The following is a 19,286-nucleotide window of genomic DNA, read 5'->3' on the forward strand; positions in this document are numbered from 1 at the left end:
ATTAAGTTACGCTCTCACCAGTTTATTCTCTCAAAAGAAGAGTTCTAGGATAATCAGGAATTAATACCTCTTTGTAAGAGTAAGAAAATTCTCTTTTTTTCTCTCTTAAGAATAAAACTTTGGGACTAAAGTCTATAATCTATCAAAATAGAATCAAAGTTTTTAAAGTTTTTGCCCAAAGATAATACAACAGAATCTTCCCACTTAGGACTCTATTAAACAAAATTTAACAAACTTAATTCAAGCAGCAGCAGCCCTACTTGTACCTATATATCAAAGTTCAGTGTTTATTTGCCACAAGTTTTGAGTCCCTGAATGTCACAGACTGCAACATCTTTGTATTCCATATGGTACACATCACAGCACATGCATGACGTGTCAATGTACTGTGGGTACTCAATGTGGGTTTCATTTGCTAAGGATGACATTTTAGCCCACAGCATACACGTTTACAGATATTGATGAAGAAATCACTTCAAACCTGGACTTTTCCCTATAAAGTCACTGCTCATAGAAAATTTTGAATGTGTCATCCAAATGAGTAGTTCAAGAGTTAATTCAGTACATCTGCCTGTCTTCTGATAACATACAGGAAAAGGAAAACACATTTAAATCTGTGAAATATCTTCCAATTCTCTGGGAGGATTTAGAAACATTAAACTCAACATAAATAAACCTTATAGAATAATGTATGACATCTAGAGCTTATGCTTTCAGTTCTCACTGGCTTATGTCTTTTCAATTCTGAATTATCTGTGTTTACATTGCTTTTAAGAACTCAGAAACACTGATTCAGCCAACAGATCAGGATCACCAAAGAAGAGCAGTAGAAGGAAATTCCAATCAGCTGACTCTAACAACAAGTTAAAAACACAAAGACTTCAAATGAAAAATGATCTGGTCTTGTTAGGACCTGCACTAAAAAATATGATGAACTGATGAGGATGTACATGATGACAAAGAAATGAAAAAGATCTTACAAACATAAGTTTACATTTAAAAGATGGAAATAACTTCAGTCAAAAGAAAAAAATAGTGAAGTACAATGAAATTTAAAATCTAAAAACTGTTCTCAGGGGCAAAAAAAATTCTGTGAGTGTTGAAGCAGTAGAGATACGCACCCCCGAAAAGGTCTATCACACCTGAAGAATCCACCTTTGCTGGCGAGGCAGTGGCTGCAGGAGATGGTGCTACAAACGTATCCACTGTAGCAAAGCACAGAACAGGACAAAGTGCATGTCACCCAAAGGCAAATGAAACCCTGAGCCTCGACAAACGGCTTCTTGTGATTTCATGTTGAACAGCAGGGAGACTGCAGACAATCTTAACAGGTTAGGAAAAGCCAACAAGATTTAAAAATACATACTTTCCAGAAGAAACAAAACTTGACTCCGTGAGGTCAGAGGTTTTAATGTGAGAAAGAGTTTTCTCTTTTCAATCGGCAGCAGATTTGAAATATTTACCCTCATCAGTTGGGGATGGACCAAAAAATGAGATAGTTTTAATCTTAAAGTGAGTTTTGAGTGTAAAAGAACTCAAGACAAACCACGTGTTTTTGCCTCCTTTCCACACACAACCCCCACAAGACATCTCGGAAGGCTTGACCTTGACAAAAGCACTCACCGGATAGGAGGTCAGCAGTGAGAGAACTCTCAGGCACAGGAGAGGCCCCTTGTGGTGGAGAGGAGAAAGCATCTTCCAAAAGTGAAACAAACCAAAACCAAGCAGAGGTTAAGTAGAGAGCTGAAATCAAGGTCACAAATCTAACAAGTGCATTATCACAGGTGAGGACACAGGGCTTAGTCATGAACACACGGAGGCAAACTAATGTAAAGAAAGGGGGGCTTTGGCTTTACCTGTCCCAAACAGGTCTATGCTGGGGGCAACATCTGGCTTAGGCGCGGGGACGACCTCAGGAGCCGACTCAAATAAATCTAAGACCAAGAACACACATGCCTTTACTCAACGGGACACACTCGCCTGAAACAGCATCACTTTCCAGTTGTGCACGAGCACTTTGGAGAGTTCTGAAACGAGCTGCTGCAAACGGTTTTCTGGAAAACCATTTAACGACACAGGCATCATGCAGTCAGGGTTGCGTATGCAGTACATCGGGAGGGCCAGAATTCAATCCACCAGGTGGAAAGAGTTTGACAATGACAACGACAAAAAAAATTACCACCAAAGATATCTAGAGCAGGAGGAGCGGTGGTGGCGGCAGCGGAGGTGGTGGCAGTGGTGGTGGTGGTGGCGGCGGCGGTGGCGGCAGCAGTAGTGGCAGCAGTGGCAGCTGCAACGGCGGGAGCAGGAGAAGGAGCGGTGGCGGGAACCGGAGGGGCTGTGCTAGCTGTAGGGGTAACTACAGGAACACTGCTCTCAGGTGGCTTCATTGCAAAGAGGTCCAGCTCGGGTGCAGCCTCTGCACTACCTTCAGATGGGGCAAAGGGGTCTTGGGGAAAGGAAAGCGGAGACACACAGCATCAGTAAGGAGACAGACACGAGAGAGGTGTCACAACTACGGGTGCAAGACACCTGGCACAGATATTCACACGCTAGCTAGGCATTAGGCTGCTTGCTTTGAGCTACTATCCTGTTAGCAAGGGGTCAGTCATTAGGATGTTTTTCTAAAGAGAAAAGAAAACGTAGTAGGTACCACAAAGTTCAGAAACAGAAACACTTCAACGTATTGTCAGATTAGCCTACAGTCTAGGATCAGAGACTGTTATTCTTCAATTCCTTACTTTAATCTGGTCAATTTGGTAGCTTGGAAAATTCATGAAAACATGCTTACATATTGGAACCCGGTATTACAAAAGAGTACAATACAGCATTAGAGGGAAACAAAGAAACAAAAAACATTAAGAGCGCATACTTGCACGGACAAAAACTGTCAATCTTGAGAAATTGTCCATGGTGATACGTATGCCCTTCGTTTTCTTAATGGTTTTAAGTGCCGGCATTCTTTATTCCATTAGGGTGAGTGACACTTCACGCTCAGACGAGAGTGAAATTAGAAACACACAGGGCCACGTCTCGCTACGGGAGAGTCACATCAGGACAGAACGACAACAGACGGGCTCAGGACCGGAAACCCACCATTTCCTGAACACGCATCAAGCGCCGCTGCTACAGGGGGTGGGGGAGCTGGCGCGGCAGTCCCCTCGGATGCTGCAGGGGCCTCCCCGGGAGACGCTGCAAAGGCATCTTGGGTGCAGGTTTTAAAACAACAGAAACGAAAGGGATAAAAAGAGAAGAAAAAGATCGTAAAAGAACCAAGTGAAATGGCGAAGAAGGCTCCCTTATACAACATGAATTTCTTAAACGCATTTTTACGCCCATGCACGGCTGGCCATCCGAAAACAATGAGTCTTGGCGCCCCTTCATGTTGGTTACATGCAAGTGGTACAGTGTTGATCCTGCTGAGGCCTGGGAGGAGCCAACAAGTAACAAGATTCTCATTGTATAAGGGCTCTGAGAAGCATGTTTTATGTATCATTAGAAAGTCATGGATGTGAAAAGTAAAGCACAAAAATAACTTTATTACGCAATTTAAGACATTGCTCTTTCATGTCCAGGTAATATTTAAACACTGTGTTACTGTGATGTCTCTGACTAGTGGTTTCTAGCAAACATGGACATCGGTAAACCCAATAAAATTAAATATATGATGATGATGTAAACAATTTTAGTTTACATTTTCTTTTATAGTCTACTACAGGTAAAATTACACTGTCAGCAATGAAAGCTACACTAAATATTCATAAAAGTTATATCTTCATTATCCTTGAAAAATTTTTTCAGACACAGCCAAGGATTTGTTTTAAAGAACTAAAGAAAAGAAATTAGGTGGTAACAACATAATGCCTTTATTTTGACTTAAATTTATAGTTGTTTTCAAATACTGCATCGCTCTAGTTATGTGGAAAATGATGTATTTTCAACAGATTAAAAATGTAGTTTCATGTTTAAAGACTACAAGTGTATAACTATTCATAGTAGATTATAATAATATACAGTAGATCTATTAACATGCAGGCAGCCTCCATTTATAAATGTCCAATTTATAAATGGCTGACGTGTACAAATGATTCCCAATGTGTTTCTGACAACAGACCATGTTAATTACGGTAAAAAATTCCTGGCGTTTTCAAAGAAACCCTTTAGTTCTAAAGTACAGAAGGAATGAAGCCATCATAAATATAACTTGCTTAGAAGAAATTCCTGGAAAAGTAGGGACCAACAAGAAACCTGCCACTTACCTGCTGGACTTCCCATCCTAAAATAGTGCCTTCTGCAATATCTACCAGTGTCCCTAGAACACTGTTCCTCTAGCCATTAAATAGGATTTGTCAAACACGCTTGGGAAATGCTACACAATGTACCCCTTTCTCAGAGATTTATGTGGTATATTAGGCTGTAGAAAATCCTACCGTCGAGACACTTGTTTCTCAGTTTCACCCAGCGTGTTCCAAACTGATCTGAGTATGAGACATACTACAGTAATGTCCTGAAGCCCAGCCTTCACAAACATTAAACGTCAGAGGCTCACCTGGGTTAAAAGGCCTTTACAAAAACACAAATATCCCTAGAAGGGGCAATGGGACAAACATATGTTACAGCTTGATTTGATTTGATGTGATTGCTTCAGAAACCTGTAAGGTCTGAGGACTTGATCAAGGTCTGGCCGATGGCGGGGTCAGGGTTTGGCTGTAAGTTGTCTGACGGAGGTTTGGGTGTGTGACCACTCTCCGGTTATGAACGGTGCTGCATTCTACTCTACTCTTCCCTCCTCATAGGAAGGAAGAAGCACCAGTTATATCAGTGCTGGAGTTCAAACAAGTATTCACAGGCTGGCCTCTTTAATGATCACTTCTGTGTACGTAGGTGTATATCTGTAGCTACATCTTCAGGAGGTGTGGCGTCCACCCCCAGTCAGCAAGACCTCTCCTCTTAACGCTTCTCTGAAACTAAACATGATTAACTTAACTCATCAACTGTCAAAACTTCTCTTAAGCAAAGGAGCCCCGGCTGCTAAGTCTTCCAGGCCAGCAGATGTGAAGGAGTGAGACTGTGGATGGTTCCAGCCTCACAGCCACTGTCTGACGGTGGCCACGAGAGGCACCCTGAGAGACAACCGTCCAGCGGAGCCCAGCAGACCCCCGGGACTGTCGGAGATAATAATATAATTTTGATCTTGTTTAAAAAAACAACAAAACTTCTTAGCTACCCAGCTTTCTTTCATCACTGATGGCAGCATTATCCTTCCAGCACTGAAAGCGAAAGAGATCTCCCATCTAGTTCTCGTTCCCTTGCTACCCATTTGCAGTGCATGTCTACGTTCTGCCAATTACCAACCAGTGCTATTTCCAGGAAATACACATTCCTGCTTTTCTATAGTTACGCACTCAGTCCAGCCTTACCCAGCAAACCAGTCTCTCTGACACTGCTGCAGACTAGCCTTCTCTTCCTTCTGGCAATCTGGGAAGAAATTTCTCCTTCAGTTTTTATCATGTGACTGACTACCTCTGTAAAAATGTCTTACTGCTGTTGTCTTCTCCAGCCTGAACTCTTCTCCCCATCTTCTCCAGCCACATAAGCCATCTTTAAATCACATACTCAGCACAAAGGTCTCAATTATTCTCAACAGCTCAAGAGTCACCATTTCAGTTCATTTTTCTTCCCCTTCTTCCCCAAAGGTCCCATATTATAAGACTCTTACATGAAACCTAGTTGTAAGTGATTATACTATACTTAAGTATTGGTCTTAAGGAAGGCTGACTAACTTGGTTTGCTAACCAACTTGAACAAATGGAGTCAGGCTTGGTTCTTTGGTTTTCCAGCCACTTGATTCTGTGCTCACAGCCCCGGAATCCTCACGGTGGCTTGCTCACAAATTAACACAGTTGACTGAAATGTGTATCCTGAATGTGTAGAGGGATTAGCATCAATTTAGCACTGCACTGCCTAGAAAAATGCTGTTTTAACTAACGTGCTGTGGTTAGTAAAGTTTACATCAATGAAAAACAATGTTATTAAGGATCTTGTGTATTATCTTTTTCAATATCTATAAGTTTTGCTAAATTTTTGAAGCACAACACTGCCTTGCAGTTCTGTTCTGCCAGACCACAGAAGGCAGATTTTTTTCTTAAAAGTTCCTTTTAAAAAATAAAGCTTTTAGTAAATATAATGTTTCCAAAAAAATTTTTTTAATGACTTACACTGAAATGACTAAAACATCATGTGGGTGTCGATCTGAGTAGTTTAAAATTATAGACGTTCACCATTTTTCAAATTTGTAATGAAAATACAAGACTAAAAACATGGAAAATTTTAACAATTTAATACTTCATATTTCTGAAATTAGACATTTTTCAGAAATTAAAATTCATTAAGCTTATTTCTAAAGAAATCTACTTAATACACGCTACATAAAACCTCAAAGGGGCATATTCTGAAGTCACATAAATGAAATAACTGGTGATCTTATTATTCAAAAGTTCTACCATTTGCCCATTTTAGAGATACAAAATTTTTAAAAATGGCCACACAACATGACCAAAGAGATTTTAGTTTAAGTTTTAATTTAAAATCCTACCTCTAAAGGATTCCTTATAAATCCATGAAAGAAGTCAAGGAATACCACTGAAAACTACAAAACAGACAGTGCCACATATAGATTTGTGAACATAAAGGATTGAGATTTTACAGCTATAAGCGGCCAGGAGACAGTTTATAGAACTATAAAGGTTAGTAGAAATAGTTGTGATGAGATTTCCAGCACTCATCTTTACTCAGCCTCCAGCCAGATGACCAGAAAGGATATTGGTGAAATTAAAGGACAGCCTCCATTCTTTGGCATTAAGTTACATGATTTTCTATAGCACTGACCTTTTAAATTTGTATTTCAGGGTAGAAAGAATGACATAATGAAAATATTACCAAACATACAGAGGCTTCTGCTTGATGAATGGTGTCAAAGCAGGAATAAATGATCAACACAAACAGCATAATGGCCCAAAGAATATTTCCAAGAAATATCTTAGGCTTTAGAGCACCATGAGAGAAGCAAGATGGAGTTCAGTGATTTCTCATAGGCAAATAAGCTCCTTAAAATGGACTGGAAAACAAAAATCTAAATAGCTAAAGGAATAGAAATGTTTACGTACAAAATTGTTACCCATCTCGTCCATATTTTCCTTGAGTTTTTCTGTTAACATAAGCCTATGAGAAGCCATCCATACTCAAGACCAATAATGGGGGGAAGGGGGTGAAGAAGCTGAACTTATAAATTTAAGCTAAAACTTTAATTTCTGGTCTCAAAAGTTACAGAGGCATAACTGAAAAACTACCTTTCTCTAGTAGATGACTCTTCATAATAAATTATTCAAGAGTCTGCAAATCCCTTCTCCTTTTTTTTTTTAAAAAAAAACAGATTTCTCCTGTAATAGATAGAGACTAGCAATAGAATAGCAAGGCAGCAAGGCAGCAGCAAATTCCTCGCATGACACAGAGGCAACGATGCTGCGTCTCTTTGAGTACTCCTTGTCTTGGACAACGCTGGCAAGCCTCAGAGATGGGGGCACAGCATGTAGCACAGAGGCATGTGACAGCGTGTACGTGCACGTTCCTGGGGGGAATATATTAACTCCACCAGAGCCTGCCAAACCTCTCCTGCCCCCACCCTCCATCGTTTGCTTCCTTCGATTTCTTTACCATATTCTCAAAATGCCCTGGGAAAGACGTTATATTGTAATGAAAAAACACAAAACTATGATGACTATAACACTATTCAATGTATACATCTGAAGTGAGCACTTCTCCAGGCTTGGACATTAGCACCACTCAAGATGGGAAGATGTAAATAAGCTGGTTTCAGATGGTTCATCAGGTCTAGGTGTATTATATTAGCAGAGTCTAGGATATTTTATCAAGTTTATGGCTGTAAATCAACTCTAAGTCAGAGTTTACAACTGCATGGAAAAAATATTGTCAATCATCTCAAGGTCTGATCTAAACCTGTTTTCAATCAGCACTGCAAGCACTGACTCCTATGATCTCTCAAAGTTCCAAAGCCAAAGACGATCCAAGATTTTGCTTGGTCAGAATAAGCTTAAAGTTGCAAAAATGGACATATCCCTAAACTCTCTTCAAAGATCTTTAGATCTGAACTCCTCTTAGAAGATTTTTTTGTCCTAAATCTTTTTTCTTTTTTTTGGCACGCTGCGTGGCATGCAGGATCTTAGTTCCCTGACCAGGGAGCAAACCTGTGCCCCCTGCAGTGGAAGCATAGAGTCCTAACCACTGGACTGCCAGGGAATCTTAAAAAATAACTTAGGCCAGGATTTCTCCACCAATATTCCCCAAATATTTTTTTCTCTCAGCTAGTTCGAATCTAAAAAAAAAGAATTCAAAAAGCCAATTCTATATATGATAGAAGGATCTGGTACCACTCTTACAGATACTGCAGGGCTGGAGCATACATGGGACAAGAGTTCTAACAGCAACTTAAATCCTAACTTTGCAAAAAAACAGAAAATTAAATAGGTCCAAAGCATTGCAACCTCTGCTCTAAAACCACTAAAATTAAATGAATATGAAGTTGACAAATTGAGTAACGATAAATACATATGAATAAATATTTTAAAAGTACTTAAACACTATGCCATGCATGTTCTATCTATCAGCCATGTTCTATCATGTAAAAAATTTCAAATGCTATAATGCTATGGTAATTTTAGCAGTCTTGGAAGGAAAATGAAAGAAACGTGATGTGACTGACTAACCTCCAAAGAGATCCACGTCAGCAGTGACAGCAGTAACAGTTGTAGTAGTTGAGGCAGAGGCTGAAGTAGTTGCAATTTCAGCAGTTGTAGCAGGAGGAGCAGGTTCTGGTGCGAATGGATCTGAAATCTGTGCTTCAGAGGGAACAGAGGAAAGTGCAGCCAAAGAATCTATGTCGCACCAGAGACAGAGAACAAATGGAAGAGAAGAAAAGGAAAGGACAAAAGATATACCAGGCTCCAAACGATCAAAGTGAGGACAGTTATCAAGATACGGAAGTCTCTCGAGACAGAAGTTTCCAAATAAAGCTTTACTCACCCTCTCCCAAAAGGTCTATCGATGTCCATGGGTCAGCATATGAAGGAATAAGAGACAAAGCTGAAACTTACAACCACACCAATGGCCAGGCAGGGTGAGGCACTAACTGAAGAAACGTTAGCTTTGTGCACCTTTCTAGACCATTTGTAATGAAAAAAAATAAATGCATTACCTATTATTATCATGGAACTTCTGAGCCGGAAGGCACCTTAGGGATCCTCTAGATCAAATTTCCAATTTCATAGACGGGAAAACTGAGAGCAAGGGAGGTCAACAGACTTACCTTAAGTTAGGTCTAAACAACTTTGGCAAACTCGATTTCTTTTCAGATTTACTACCACCGCATCTGCTTTGGTTGATTTCATTATACTATAATTGTCAATTCTGAGGACACTGTACTTAACTGAACTTTATTGACCCTCTTTATTTGATGCATCACTTCAGTGCAGAATAACAGAGCATGAATTAGAGTTTTTACAATGGCTACAGTTTGACTGCAGAACATATTGGGTTGGCCAGAAAGTTCATTCGGTTTTTCCATAAGCTCGTTCAGAAAAACCTGAACAAGCTTTTTGGCCAACCCGATACTAAGTTGATTGCAAGTTTAGGGGTTAGAAAAAAGAAACTCTAACCTAAACTATTTTCTTCTTCGTAAGTTTCACATTACCAGATGTTTTTTGATTCAATATATAATCTTCACATTTATAAACATTATGTGACAACATATGAAAATTATTTTTAAGAAGAATGTGAGAGATTATGTAGGATCAAAACTTTTCAATGCTTCTGAGGTCAGCATTCCATTGGGAGGTTCCGACTTTCTCAGTGATCAACAGTGGGATTACAGTTAGCATCCTAAATAAAAAGCCAAGGAGGGATTATTTTTAATTATACTATGACTTTAGGTTAAACATTTAGAGTGTCTAATAGCATTCTTCTACTCTCAGCCATGTGATAAATCTCAGGGGTCACTTTCAAATTCATGAATGTCACTGGAAATTTATTTTAATCATGAGGAAACTTTATCAGAACTCATTAGAGAGGTATTTTTTTTCAGAGCCCTAAAAACAATATGAGAACTCAGTAAACCAAAAATTCTAGAAGACATTTAAAAGATTGATAAACATAAATTTGACATTAAAAATAAGTACTTTAGATATAAAGACACACAGACTGAAAGTGAGGGGATGGAAAAAGGTATTCTACGTAAATGGAAATGAAAAGCCGGGGTAGCAATACTTATGTGAGACAAAATAGACCATAAAATAAAGACTGTTGCAAGAGACAAAGCAAGACATTACACAACAATCAAGGGCTCAATTAATGAAGAAGATATAACAACTGTAAATATATATGCACCCAACACAGGAGCACCTGAATACATAAAGCCAACATTAACAGACACAAAAGGAGAAACTGACAATAACACAGTAAGAGTAGGAGACTTTAACATCCCACTTGCATCAATGGACAGATCATCCAGACATAAAACTAATAAGGAGACACTGGCCTTAAACTATATATTAGATCAGATGGATTTTATATATAAAATATAAATTTAAATGTACACACACACACACACACACTCAAACACACATAAACATTCCATCCAAAAGCAGCAGAATATACATTCTTTTCAAGAGCACATGGAACAATCTCTAGGATAGATCATATGCCAGGCAACAAAAAAGTCCCAGTAAATTTAAGAACACTGAAATCATATCAAGCATCTTTTCCAACTACAATGCTGAGACTAGAAATCAACTGCAAGAAAAAACTTCAAAAGCCACAAACCCATGGAGACTAAACAATACATTACTAAATGAATGGATCACTGAAGAAATCAAAGAAGAAATAAAAAAATACCTGGAGACAAATGAAAATACAGTGACCCCAAATCTATGGGAAGTAGAAAAAACAATTCTGAGAGGGAAGCTTATAGCAATATAAGCCTATCTCAGGAAATTAGAAAAATCTCAAATACAACCTAACCTTACACCTAAAAGAATTATAAAAAGAAGAACACACAAATACAAAAGTTAGAAAAAGGAAAGAAATCATAAAGATCAGAGCAGAAATAAATGAAATAGAGACTAAAAAACAATAGAAAAGATCAATGAAACTGAGAGCTGGTTCTTTGAAAGAAATAAAAAACAATGATACACCTTTAGCCAGACTCATCAAGGAAAAAGAGAGGATCCAAATTAATAAAATCAGAAACGAAAAAGAAGTTACAACCAACACTGCAGAAATACAAAGGAGCATAAGAGATTCCTACAAACAATTACATGCCAAAAAAAAAAAAAAAAAAGGACAAGCTAGAAGAAAGGGACAATTTCCCAATATTGAGTCAGGAAAAAATAGAAAATACAAACAGATCAATTACCAGTAATGAAACTGAATCAGTAATAAGAAAAACTCCCAACAAATGGAAGTCCAGGACCAGATGGCTTCACAGGTGACTTCTAACAAATATTTATTGAAGACTTAGCACCCATCCTTTTGAAACTCTTCCAAAAAACTGCAGAGGAAGGAAAACCCCTGAACTCATATTCCACAAGGGCAGCAACACCTTGATCCCAAACCAAAGATATCACAAAAACAGAAAATTGCAGGCCAATATCACTGATGAATATAGATGCAAAAATCCTCAACAACATATTAGCAAGCCAAATTCAACAATACAGTAAAAAGAGCATACATCATGATCAAGTAGGATTTATCCCAGGGATGCAAGGATGTTTCAGTATCTACAAATCAATGTGACACACCACACTAACAAACTGTAGAAAAAAAAATCATGTGATCATCTCAACAAACGTGGAAAAAACTTCTGACAAAAATCAACATCCATTTATGATAAAACCTCTCAACAAAGGGAGCAGAGAGGGAACACACTTCAACATAATAAAGGCCACATATGACAAACCCACAGCTAACATCATACTCAACAGTGAAAAGAGAAAAGCTGCTCCTCTAAGATGGAGACTAAGGGAAAGATTCCCGCTCTTGCTACTTTTCTTCAACATAGCATTGGCACTCCTAGCCACAGCAGTCATACAATCAGAAAAAGAAATGAAAAGAATCCAAATTGTAAAGGAAGTAGTAAAACTGTCACTCTTTGCAGAAGACAGGATACCATACATAGAAAATCCTGAAGATGCCACCAAAAAAACGACTAGACCTCACAATGAATTTAGCAAAGTTGCAGGATACAAAATCAGTTATCTGCTGAGTTTCCACACACTAAGAGTGAACTATCAGTAAGTGAACCCACACTTACCTGGCAATTAATCTACAACAAAGGAGGCAACAATATACAACAAGGAAAAGACAGCCTCTTCAATAAATGGTGTTAGGAAAACTGGACAGCTACATGCAAAAGAATCAAACTGGACTACTTTCTCACACCATGTACAATAATAAATTAAAAATGGATAAAAGTCACCTGAAACCATAAAACTTCTCGAAGAAAACATAGGCAGTATACTCTCTGATACTGGTCTTAACAATATTTCTTTGACTACGGCTCCTCAGGCAAGGGAAACAAAAGCAAAAACAAACAAATGGGACTACAGCAAACCAGAAAGCTTTTGCAAGGTGAAGGAAACTATCAACAAAATAAAAGGCCACCTACCGAATGGGAGAAGATATTTGAAAATGATATATCCAATAAGGGGTTAATATCCAAAATACACAAATAACTCATACAACTCAAACTTAAAAATGGGCAGAGGACCTGAGTAGACATTTTCCAAAGAAGACATACAGATAGCAAATGAAAAGATGCACAACATCACTAATCATCAGCGAAATTAAACTCAAAACCATAATGAGACATAACCTCACACCCTATTAGACTGGCTATTACTGAAAAGACAATGAGACCACGAATGACAAGTGTTAGTGAGAATGTGATGAAAAGGGAACCCTCATGCCCTGTTGGTGGGAATGTAAATTGTTGCAACCACTATGGAAAACGGTATAGAGATTCCTCCAAAAATTAAAAATAGAACTACCACGTGATCCAGCAATTCCACTCCTGGGTATTTATCTAAAGAAAATGAAAACACTAATTAGAAAAAATATATGCATCCCTATGTTCACTGCAGCATTATTTATAATAGCTAAGATATGGAAGCAACCTAAATGCCCATCATTAGATGAACAGATAAAGAAGATGTGGTGTGTTTCTGTCTGTCTGTCTATCTATCTATCTATACAGATGTGTGTATGGATATGTGTGTGTGTGTATATATATATACATGATGGACTATTACTTAGCCATAAGAAAGAGTGAAATTTCGCCATTTGTGGACAACGTAAATGGGCCTAGAGGGTATAGTGCTAGGTGAAATAAGTCAGAGAAAACCAAATACTGTTTGATTTCACTTATATGTGGAATCTAAAAAAAAACCCCAAATGAACAAACATAACAAAACAAACAATCATAGATACAGCGAACAAACAGATGGTTGCCAGAGGGGAGGGGTTGGGGGCTAGGAAAGAAACAGGTGAGGGAGATTAAGAGGAACAAACTTTCCGTTTCAATAGAAATGAGTCATGGGGATTACATACATTGTGGGGAACATAGTTATTAACAAGCAATATTTTTGTATGGTGACAGATTGTAACTAGCCTTACAGGGGTGATCATTTTGAAATGTATAGAAATATTGAATCACTATGTTGTATAATGGGAGCTTTCAGTGTTGTAGGTCAATTATACTTCAAAACAAACACACACACACACACACACACACACACACACACACACAGAAACAGAGATCAGATTTGTGGTTATCAGAGGAAGGGGAAGAGTAGGGGAGGAGTTTGATGGAGGCAGTCAAAAGGTACCAGTTATGAGAACGTACTAGGGGTATAATATACAACATGAAGAACGTAAGTAGCACCGTTGTATGTTACATATGAAAGTTGTTAAGAGAGTAAATCCTAATAGTTCTCAGCACAAGGAAAAATTTTTTTCTATTTCTTTAATTTTGTATTTATATGAAATGATGGATGTTCACTAAACTTATTGTGGTAATCATTTCATGATGTATGTAAGTCAAATCATTATGCTGTACACCTTAAACTTACAGTGCTGTCCATCAATTATATCTCAACAAAACTGGCAGAAAAAAATCATCACATTCATTTAAATATGCAATTTGCGAACCCAATAAATACGATGGAAAACACTCTTCAGATCCACTAATATTATCAAAGTTCTTCCTAAAACCAAATCTTACAAGTACATATTTCATAGCAACACTAGAAAATTACAGCACATTGAGTTCTTGACATTAGAAACAGTTTTTAAACTTTAGAATGTATGCCTACTGAATAGCTGGCAAAAGGATCTATGTTGACGATATGGTATTTTCTGCTATTAGGTGTCCAGGTCCCAAATCCTGAGGAGTAGAAGGTCCTTCCAATCATTCCTCAAACCGACGGGACCTGGCCCCATACAACTGTTACTCTACAGTCACACATCCTAAAAATATAAATTAGAAAACAAAGTGGGTCATCAGAAGCCAGAGAGACTTAGATTCTCTCTTCTCCTGGCATTGGTGGGGCTCTCCCTAGCCTAGCCCTTATCAATGGCTACTTCAAGCTGCAGCGTGACTTAGCAGAAGAACTAAAAGCCATGGGATTTAACAGTTTCTAGACCTCCCACTGTTTATCACAGGGTGTGGGTAATTTATTTCATACATTTGGTAAGTGAGAAAGGAGAAGACTGTTCATGTGCACTAGAAGGAAAGAGAGCTAAAAAGATTTTAAAAAGAAGTATAAACAATTAAAATATTAGTTGCTCTAAACTAGTGTTTTGTTCAGACAAAGGCTGATGAGAATGATATGATGGAAGATGGGACGTAAAACTTCCGAAGAAAATGTACAATGATTAAGCATATTGGTGGATAATTGATGTTGAAAAACTTTTTCCACTCTTGGAAACCACAGGTTTTACTCTCCAAAATCTTAATTTCTTAGATGGAATGTAATTTATGTTATTTATTCCTTGTTTTATGCAAATTTTTTTCTACTATAAAAGTCCCTATTATAGGATGATAGGGACAGTTATTAAATATTCTCAAAACTGCCACTTAGAGGATTAAACCATACCAGAAAAAAAAAAATCACTACAGCATGAGTTCAAACTATTTGCAAATAGTACCTAATCAGAGTTTTTTTCCTCTGTATTACAGAAATTGCTAGAAAACATTCCCTGTAGCCAAGGAAACAGAACTACAACTAAATTAACAAGGAAGTCTATACTGTGCAGTGAGATGGAGCTAAACACTTTAGGTTTTTGTGAAGATTAATTGTATTAATATATTTAACTGCTCACCCATACCCAGAACATATCAAATGCTCGATAAAGTTAATAACAGCAATAGCTTAGGTGATAACCAGCCTTATTGTTGTGATCATTTCACAATGTATATAAATGTTGAATGTTGTACACCTGAAACTAATATAATGTTGTATGTCAATTATATTTCAATAAAAAAAATAGCCGACATTTTTAGTTAAATGATAATTTTTCACTATAGGACTGTGAATTTCAAAGCTTCTGTAAATCTTTCAGATAGAGTGTGTGTGTGTGTGTGTGTGTGTGTGTGTACACATGAATGTGTACGAAAACACCCTACAGATGTGCTCCCTCCCACCCCAGATTTAATTAACAAGCAAACAGTAATATGGGTCACAAAAACTGCTTATACTGTAACTAATATTCCATGTGGAAACTATTAAAGTTGTGTAATCACACAATACTGATGAGCCTTCAAGGGTGTGTTAATTAATTTCTATTAAGTCTACTTCCTCTAATAAAACCCTAGGAGTAATCCTCTATTTCTCAAAAAATAGAAATTTCACTTCAAGCATTTACAATAAGAAATTATCCAATTTCCACTTCCAAGATGCACAGAAATATACCACATACACTCATTTGTGCAGAGAGATGAATTTATCATAAAGAAAAAAAAACCATCTTGCTTTTATGGGGAGAAAGGTAGGGATTTTAAAAATGTTCTGTATTCTTTCAGTCAAACACGCTCATTATTGGCTGGCAGAATACCACATGTAATATGCAATATTTAGATTAAATTTATAAAATAAAAATTTGCCAAAACTTGGTTTATACCAACAAGAAGAAATACTATTCTTTACAATATGTCCCTTAAAATGGCAATACTTATCAGTACCCAGAACCCCCAAGAGAATTTCATAAATACCTGATGCGGCCACGGTCATCTGAAAAGGAAATCCTCTTAATATCATGATTATTTTAGACCATCCACATAGGTCTAAAAAAGTTTTTTAAAGTTTGTATTTTACCATCTAATTACACACGACTCAAATAAACTACAGTAATAGTAAAGTGGCTTGATCTTATCAAACAAGATTGAGAAAGTGGTTTTACTCATTTAATTTTTTGCTTAGTCAAATAAGCCAAAACATATTTGTAACAATTTAGCGTTCTCTTCAAATACTACTGGGTATCTATAGAATAAATGTAAGCTGAAGGTAACTATTATTTTGCAATTTCATATTACACTAGTTTACTTGAATTTCTTTTTTAAAAAATAAGATACATATTTTACTTTATTTTTTAATTTTTGGCCATGTGCACAGCTTGTGGGATCTTAGTTCCCCGACCAGGGACTGAATCTGGGCCCTGGAAGTGAGAATTCGGAGTCCTAACCACTGGACCGCCAGGGAATTCCCTACTTGAATTTCTTAAGGCTTATAATTTTTACTATTTTGCTTAGGAATGGGAGAATTTATTCATTAGTGTTTTTCTCCCCAACTGACTTTTCTACTGCTATGAAAGTAGCTGTAGATATTTTGTTGAGACGAAAGACTAACGCTAACCATCAAGCCCTAAGCCAACATTTCATCCACCATAATGTGCTTTGTACTAATCATAAAAAAGCCCTCCTGTTGGACGAGCAGTTTGGAAAAGGAAAGGCGCTTCTTCCTCAAGGGTGAAGAAAGCCCACAGCTTGGCTAGCAGAAAGCAGGCTGGATTTCAGCCCTCTCACTCTGCTTTTGAGCAAGGTATAAACTGCAGGTCCACACTGCACACCCCTGGCTAAAATCACACTAATTTGCTTTCTTCTACATCCACTGATACCTCAGTGTTTCAATCATCAACAGTTATTTCTTCCTAACAAGACTGAAATGTGTTACAATAAAATTGGTTATTATAACTTATTCTTTATAATATTATGTGTCTTAGTGAAAAGTACTTTCAGATGACTATGAAAAAATGTCAGGAATTTCCTGGCAGTCCAATGGTTACGACTCTGTGCTTCCACACTGCAAGGGACATGGGTTTGATCCCTGGCTGGGAACTAAGATCCCACATGCCATTCAGTGTGACCAAAAATTAAAAAAAAATATTACACTGCAATTTTAAAAGATTTCACGTGGGTTTTCTTTTTCATTTATTATTCTTTTGGTGCAAAACCAACCAACCAAACGAAAAGGACACAATTTCTCTTCAATTTGACAGTGGAGAATACAGTGAAAGGAGACAGCTTACAATTTCACTGCTTAGTAAAGTTCTAAATCACTAAACCACTAAATGATAAGTTCTAAAAATTATAAAGTGTAAAATATCTACTGATTTAATTAGTTGAGAGAATTAGAGTTAATACATTCACACAATACTGAAAAAAGTTTTTGTATAATCCCACAAATTGATAATTAACACTAAATTTTAAATTATAAAAGTTCTACAAAGGTCATTTACATAAATTTTCTGACTAAGTCTGATTTACGTATATGGATTTGAAGCATTCTTAAATAAATAGGAAAACACAATACATTGTATAAGATACTGTGGCAATGAAAATAGTAAATTGAAATAATCAAACATTTCAAAAAGATTAAACTCAGAATGAAAACACATGAGAACAAGAAGAAGGCCCTTATGAAATTTCTTCAACAATATTTTCCTTTACCAATTGAAATTTAATAAAGTTAAGTGAAGTTTTAACTTCATTTTAACAACAAAGAAGTTTTAAGTATTTAAATGGAAAAGTACCAATATTTTAAGTGCTTGTATATATAGTTAGCAACTTTATTTCATAACTAATTACTTTTATTTTGTTACCAAAAAACTTGGAAATAAAATCAAGTGATTATAGCAGGTACTTTTGATGTCATACTGCCAATGTTCACCAAGCTCACCCAAGGATTATTTAATCACCGATGGGAATGTATCTTCATTTGATGTTGCAATTTAACTCTTAACTAAGGACTCTGATTCTGAAATGATATACTGAGTTACAGTTCTCATCTATTAGTGATGCAATAATCTTGTCTGGGAGAAAAGATAACCTCAAGACATGATTTTTATTGCCATATTGGACCCTAACCAGTTTTGTACCTAACATAGCCATCTAATTTTAACATTTCTTTTCAAATGTCTATAAATAACCAGAGTTCCTCATGATGCTCTTTGAACGAGTGTTACCATCTTACTGGTTTCCTTATCAGCAAGTTAACATCTTTTACCAGTGTTGTTTCTCCTCACCCACCTCAGCTGTATTGAGGTATAACTGGCATACAAAAATTATATATATTAAAAATGCACAATGTGATGATTTAGTTATACATATACATTATGAAAAGATTACCACAACCAAACTAATTAACACATCCATCATCTCACATAGTTACTATATTTTTGTATTGTGAATACTTAAGATATACTCTGTTAGCAAATTTTAAGTATACGATACAGTATTAGTAATTATAGTAACCATACCTTACACTAGATCTCCAGAAGTTATTCAACTTACAACTGACCTTTTGTGCCCTTTGACCAATGTCTTCCCATTCTGTGCCCTGCCCTCCATCACCCACCACCAGCCCCTGGCAACCACCCTTCTACTTTGTGGGTCTTTGAGTTTGACTTTTTTAGATTTCACACGTTAAGTGAGATCATATAGTTGTCTTTCTGTGTCTGGCTTATTTACTTAGGATAACATCCTTCATGTTCATCCATACTGTCACAAACAGGGGGATTTCCTTCCTTTTAAAGGGCTAATTAATATTCTATTGAATATATACAATATGTTTTCCTTATCCTTTTGTCTGTTGACAGACACTTAGGTTATTTTTTTATCTTTGCTTTTGTGGACAATGCTGCAATGAACATGGGAGTACAGA

The 19,286-nt window shown here is 37.0% G+C and overlaps 1 protein-coding gene across 24 annotated transcripts in view; it reads right to left on the bottom strand.

The window, feature by feature from the left end:
- The window catches only part of SNAP91 (synaptosome associated protein 91), a 148,968-nt gene that overhangs the window by 40,707 nt on the left and 88,975 nt on the right, over nucleotides 1–19,286 (bottom strand). For 7 of the 24 annotated variants that reach the window (XM_057738498.1, XM_057738497.1, XM_057738508.1 and 4 more), the window contains 7 exons: nucleotides 9,100–9,114; nucleotides 8,784–8,951; nucleotides 3,097–3,204; nucleotides 2,180–2,449; nucleotides 1,857–1,934; nucleotides 1,624–1,695; nucleotides 1,122–1,205 (listed from right to left, as the gene is read on the bottom strand). The exons of 1 other annotated variant lie outside the window; for it this stretch is intronic. In XM_057738498.1, the coding sequence (XP_057594481.1) occupies nucleotides 1,122–1,205; nucleotides 1,624–1,695; nucleotides 1,857–1,934; nucleotides 2,180–2,449; nucleotides 3,097–3,204; nucleotides 8,784–8,951; nucleotides 9,100–9,114 (795 nt within the window). The remainder of the gene's footprint in view (nucleotides 1–1,121; nucleotides 1,206–1,623; nucleotides 1,696–1,856; nucleotides 1,935–2,179; nucleotides 2,450–3,096; nucleotides 3,205–8,783; nucleotides 8,952–9,099; nucleotides 9,115–19,286) is intronic. 16 more of the 24 variants (XM_057738514.1, XM_057738512.1, XM_057738511.1 and 13 more) reach the window with 10 other exon arrangements.

Source organism: Hippopotamus amphibius, chromosome 6, assembly GCF_030028045.1.
Source record: "Hippopotamus amphibius kiboko isolate mHipAmp2 chromosome 6, mHipAmp2.hap2, whole genome shotgun sequence".
In the NCBI taxonomy this organism is placed as follows: Eukaryota; Metazoa; Chordata; class Mammalia; order Artiodactyla; family Hippopotamidae; genus Hippopotamus; species Hippopotamus amphibius.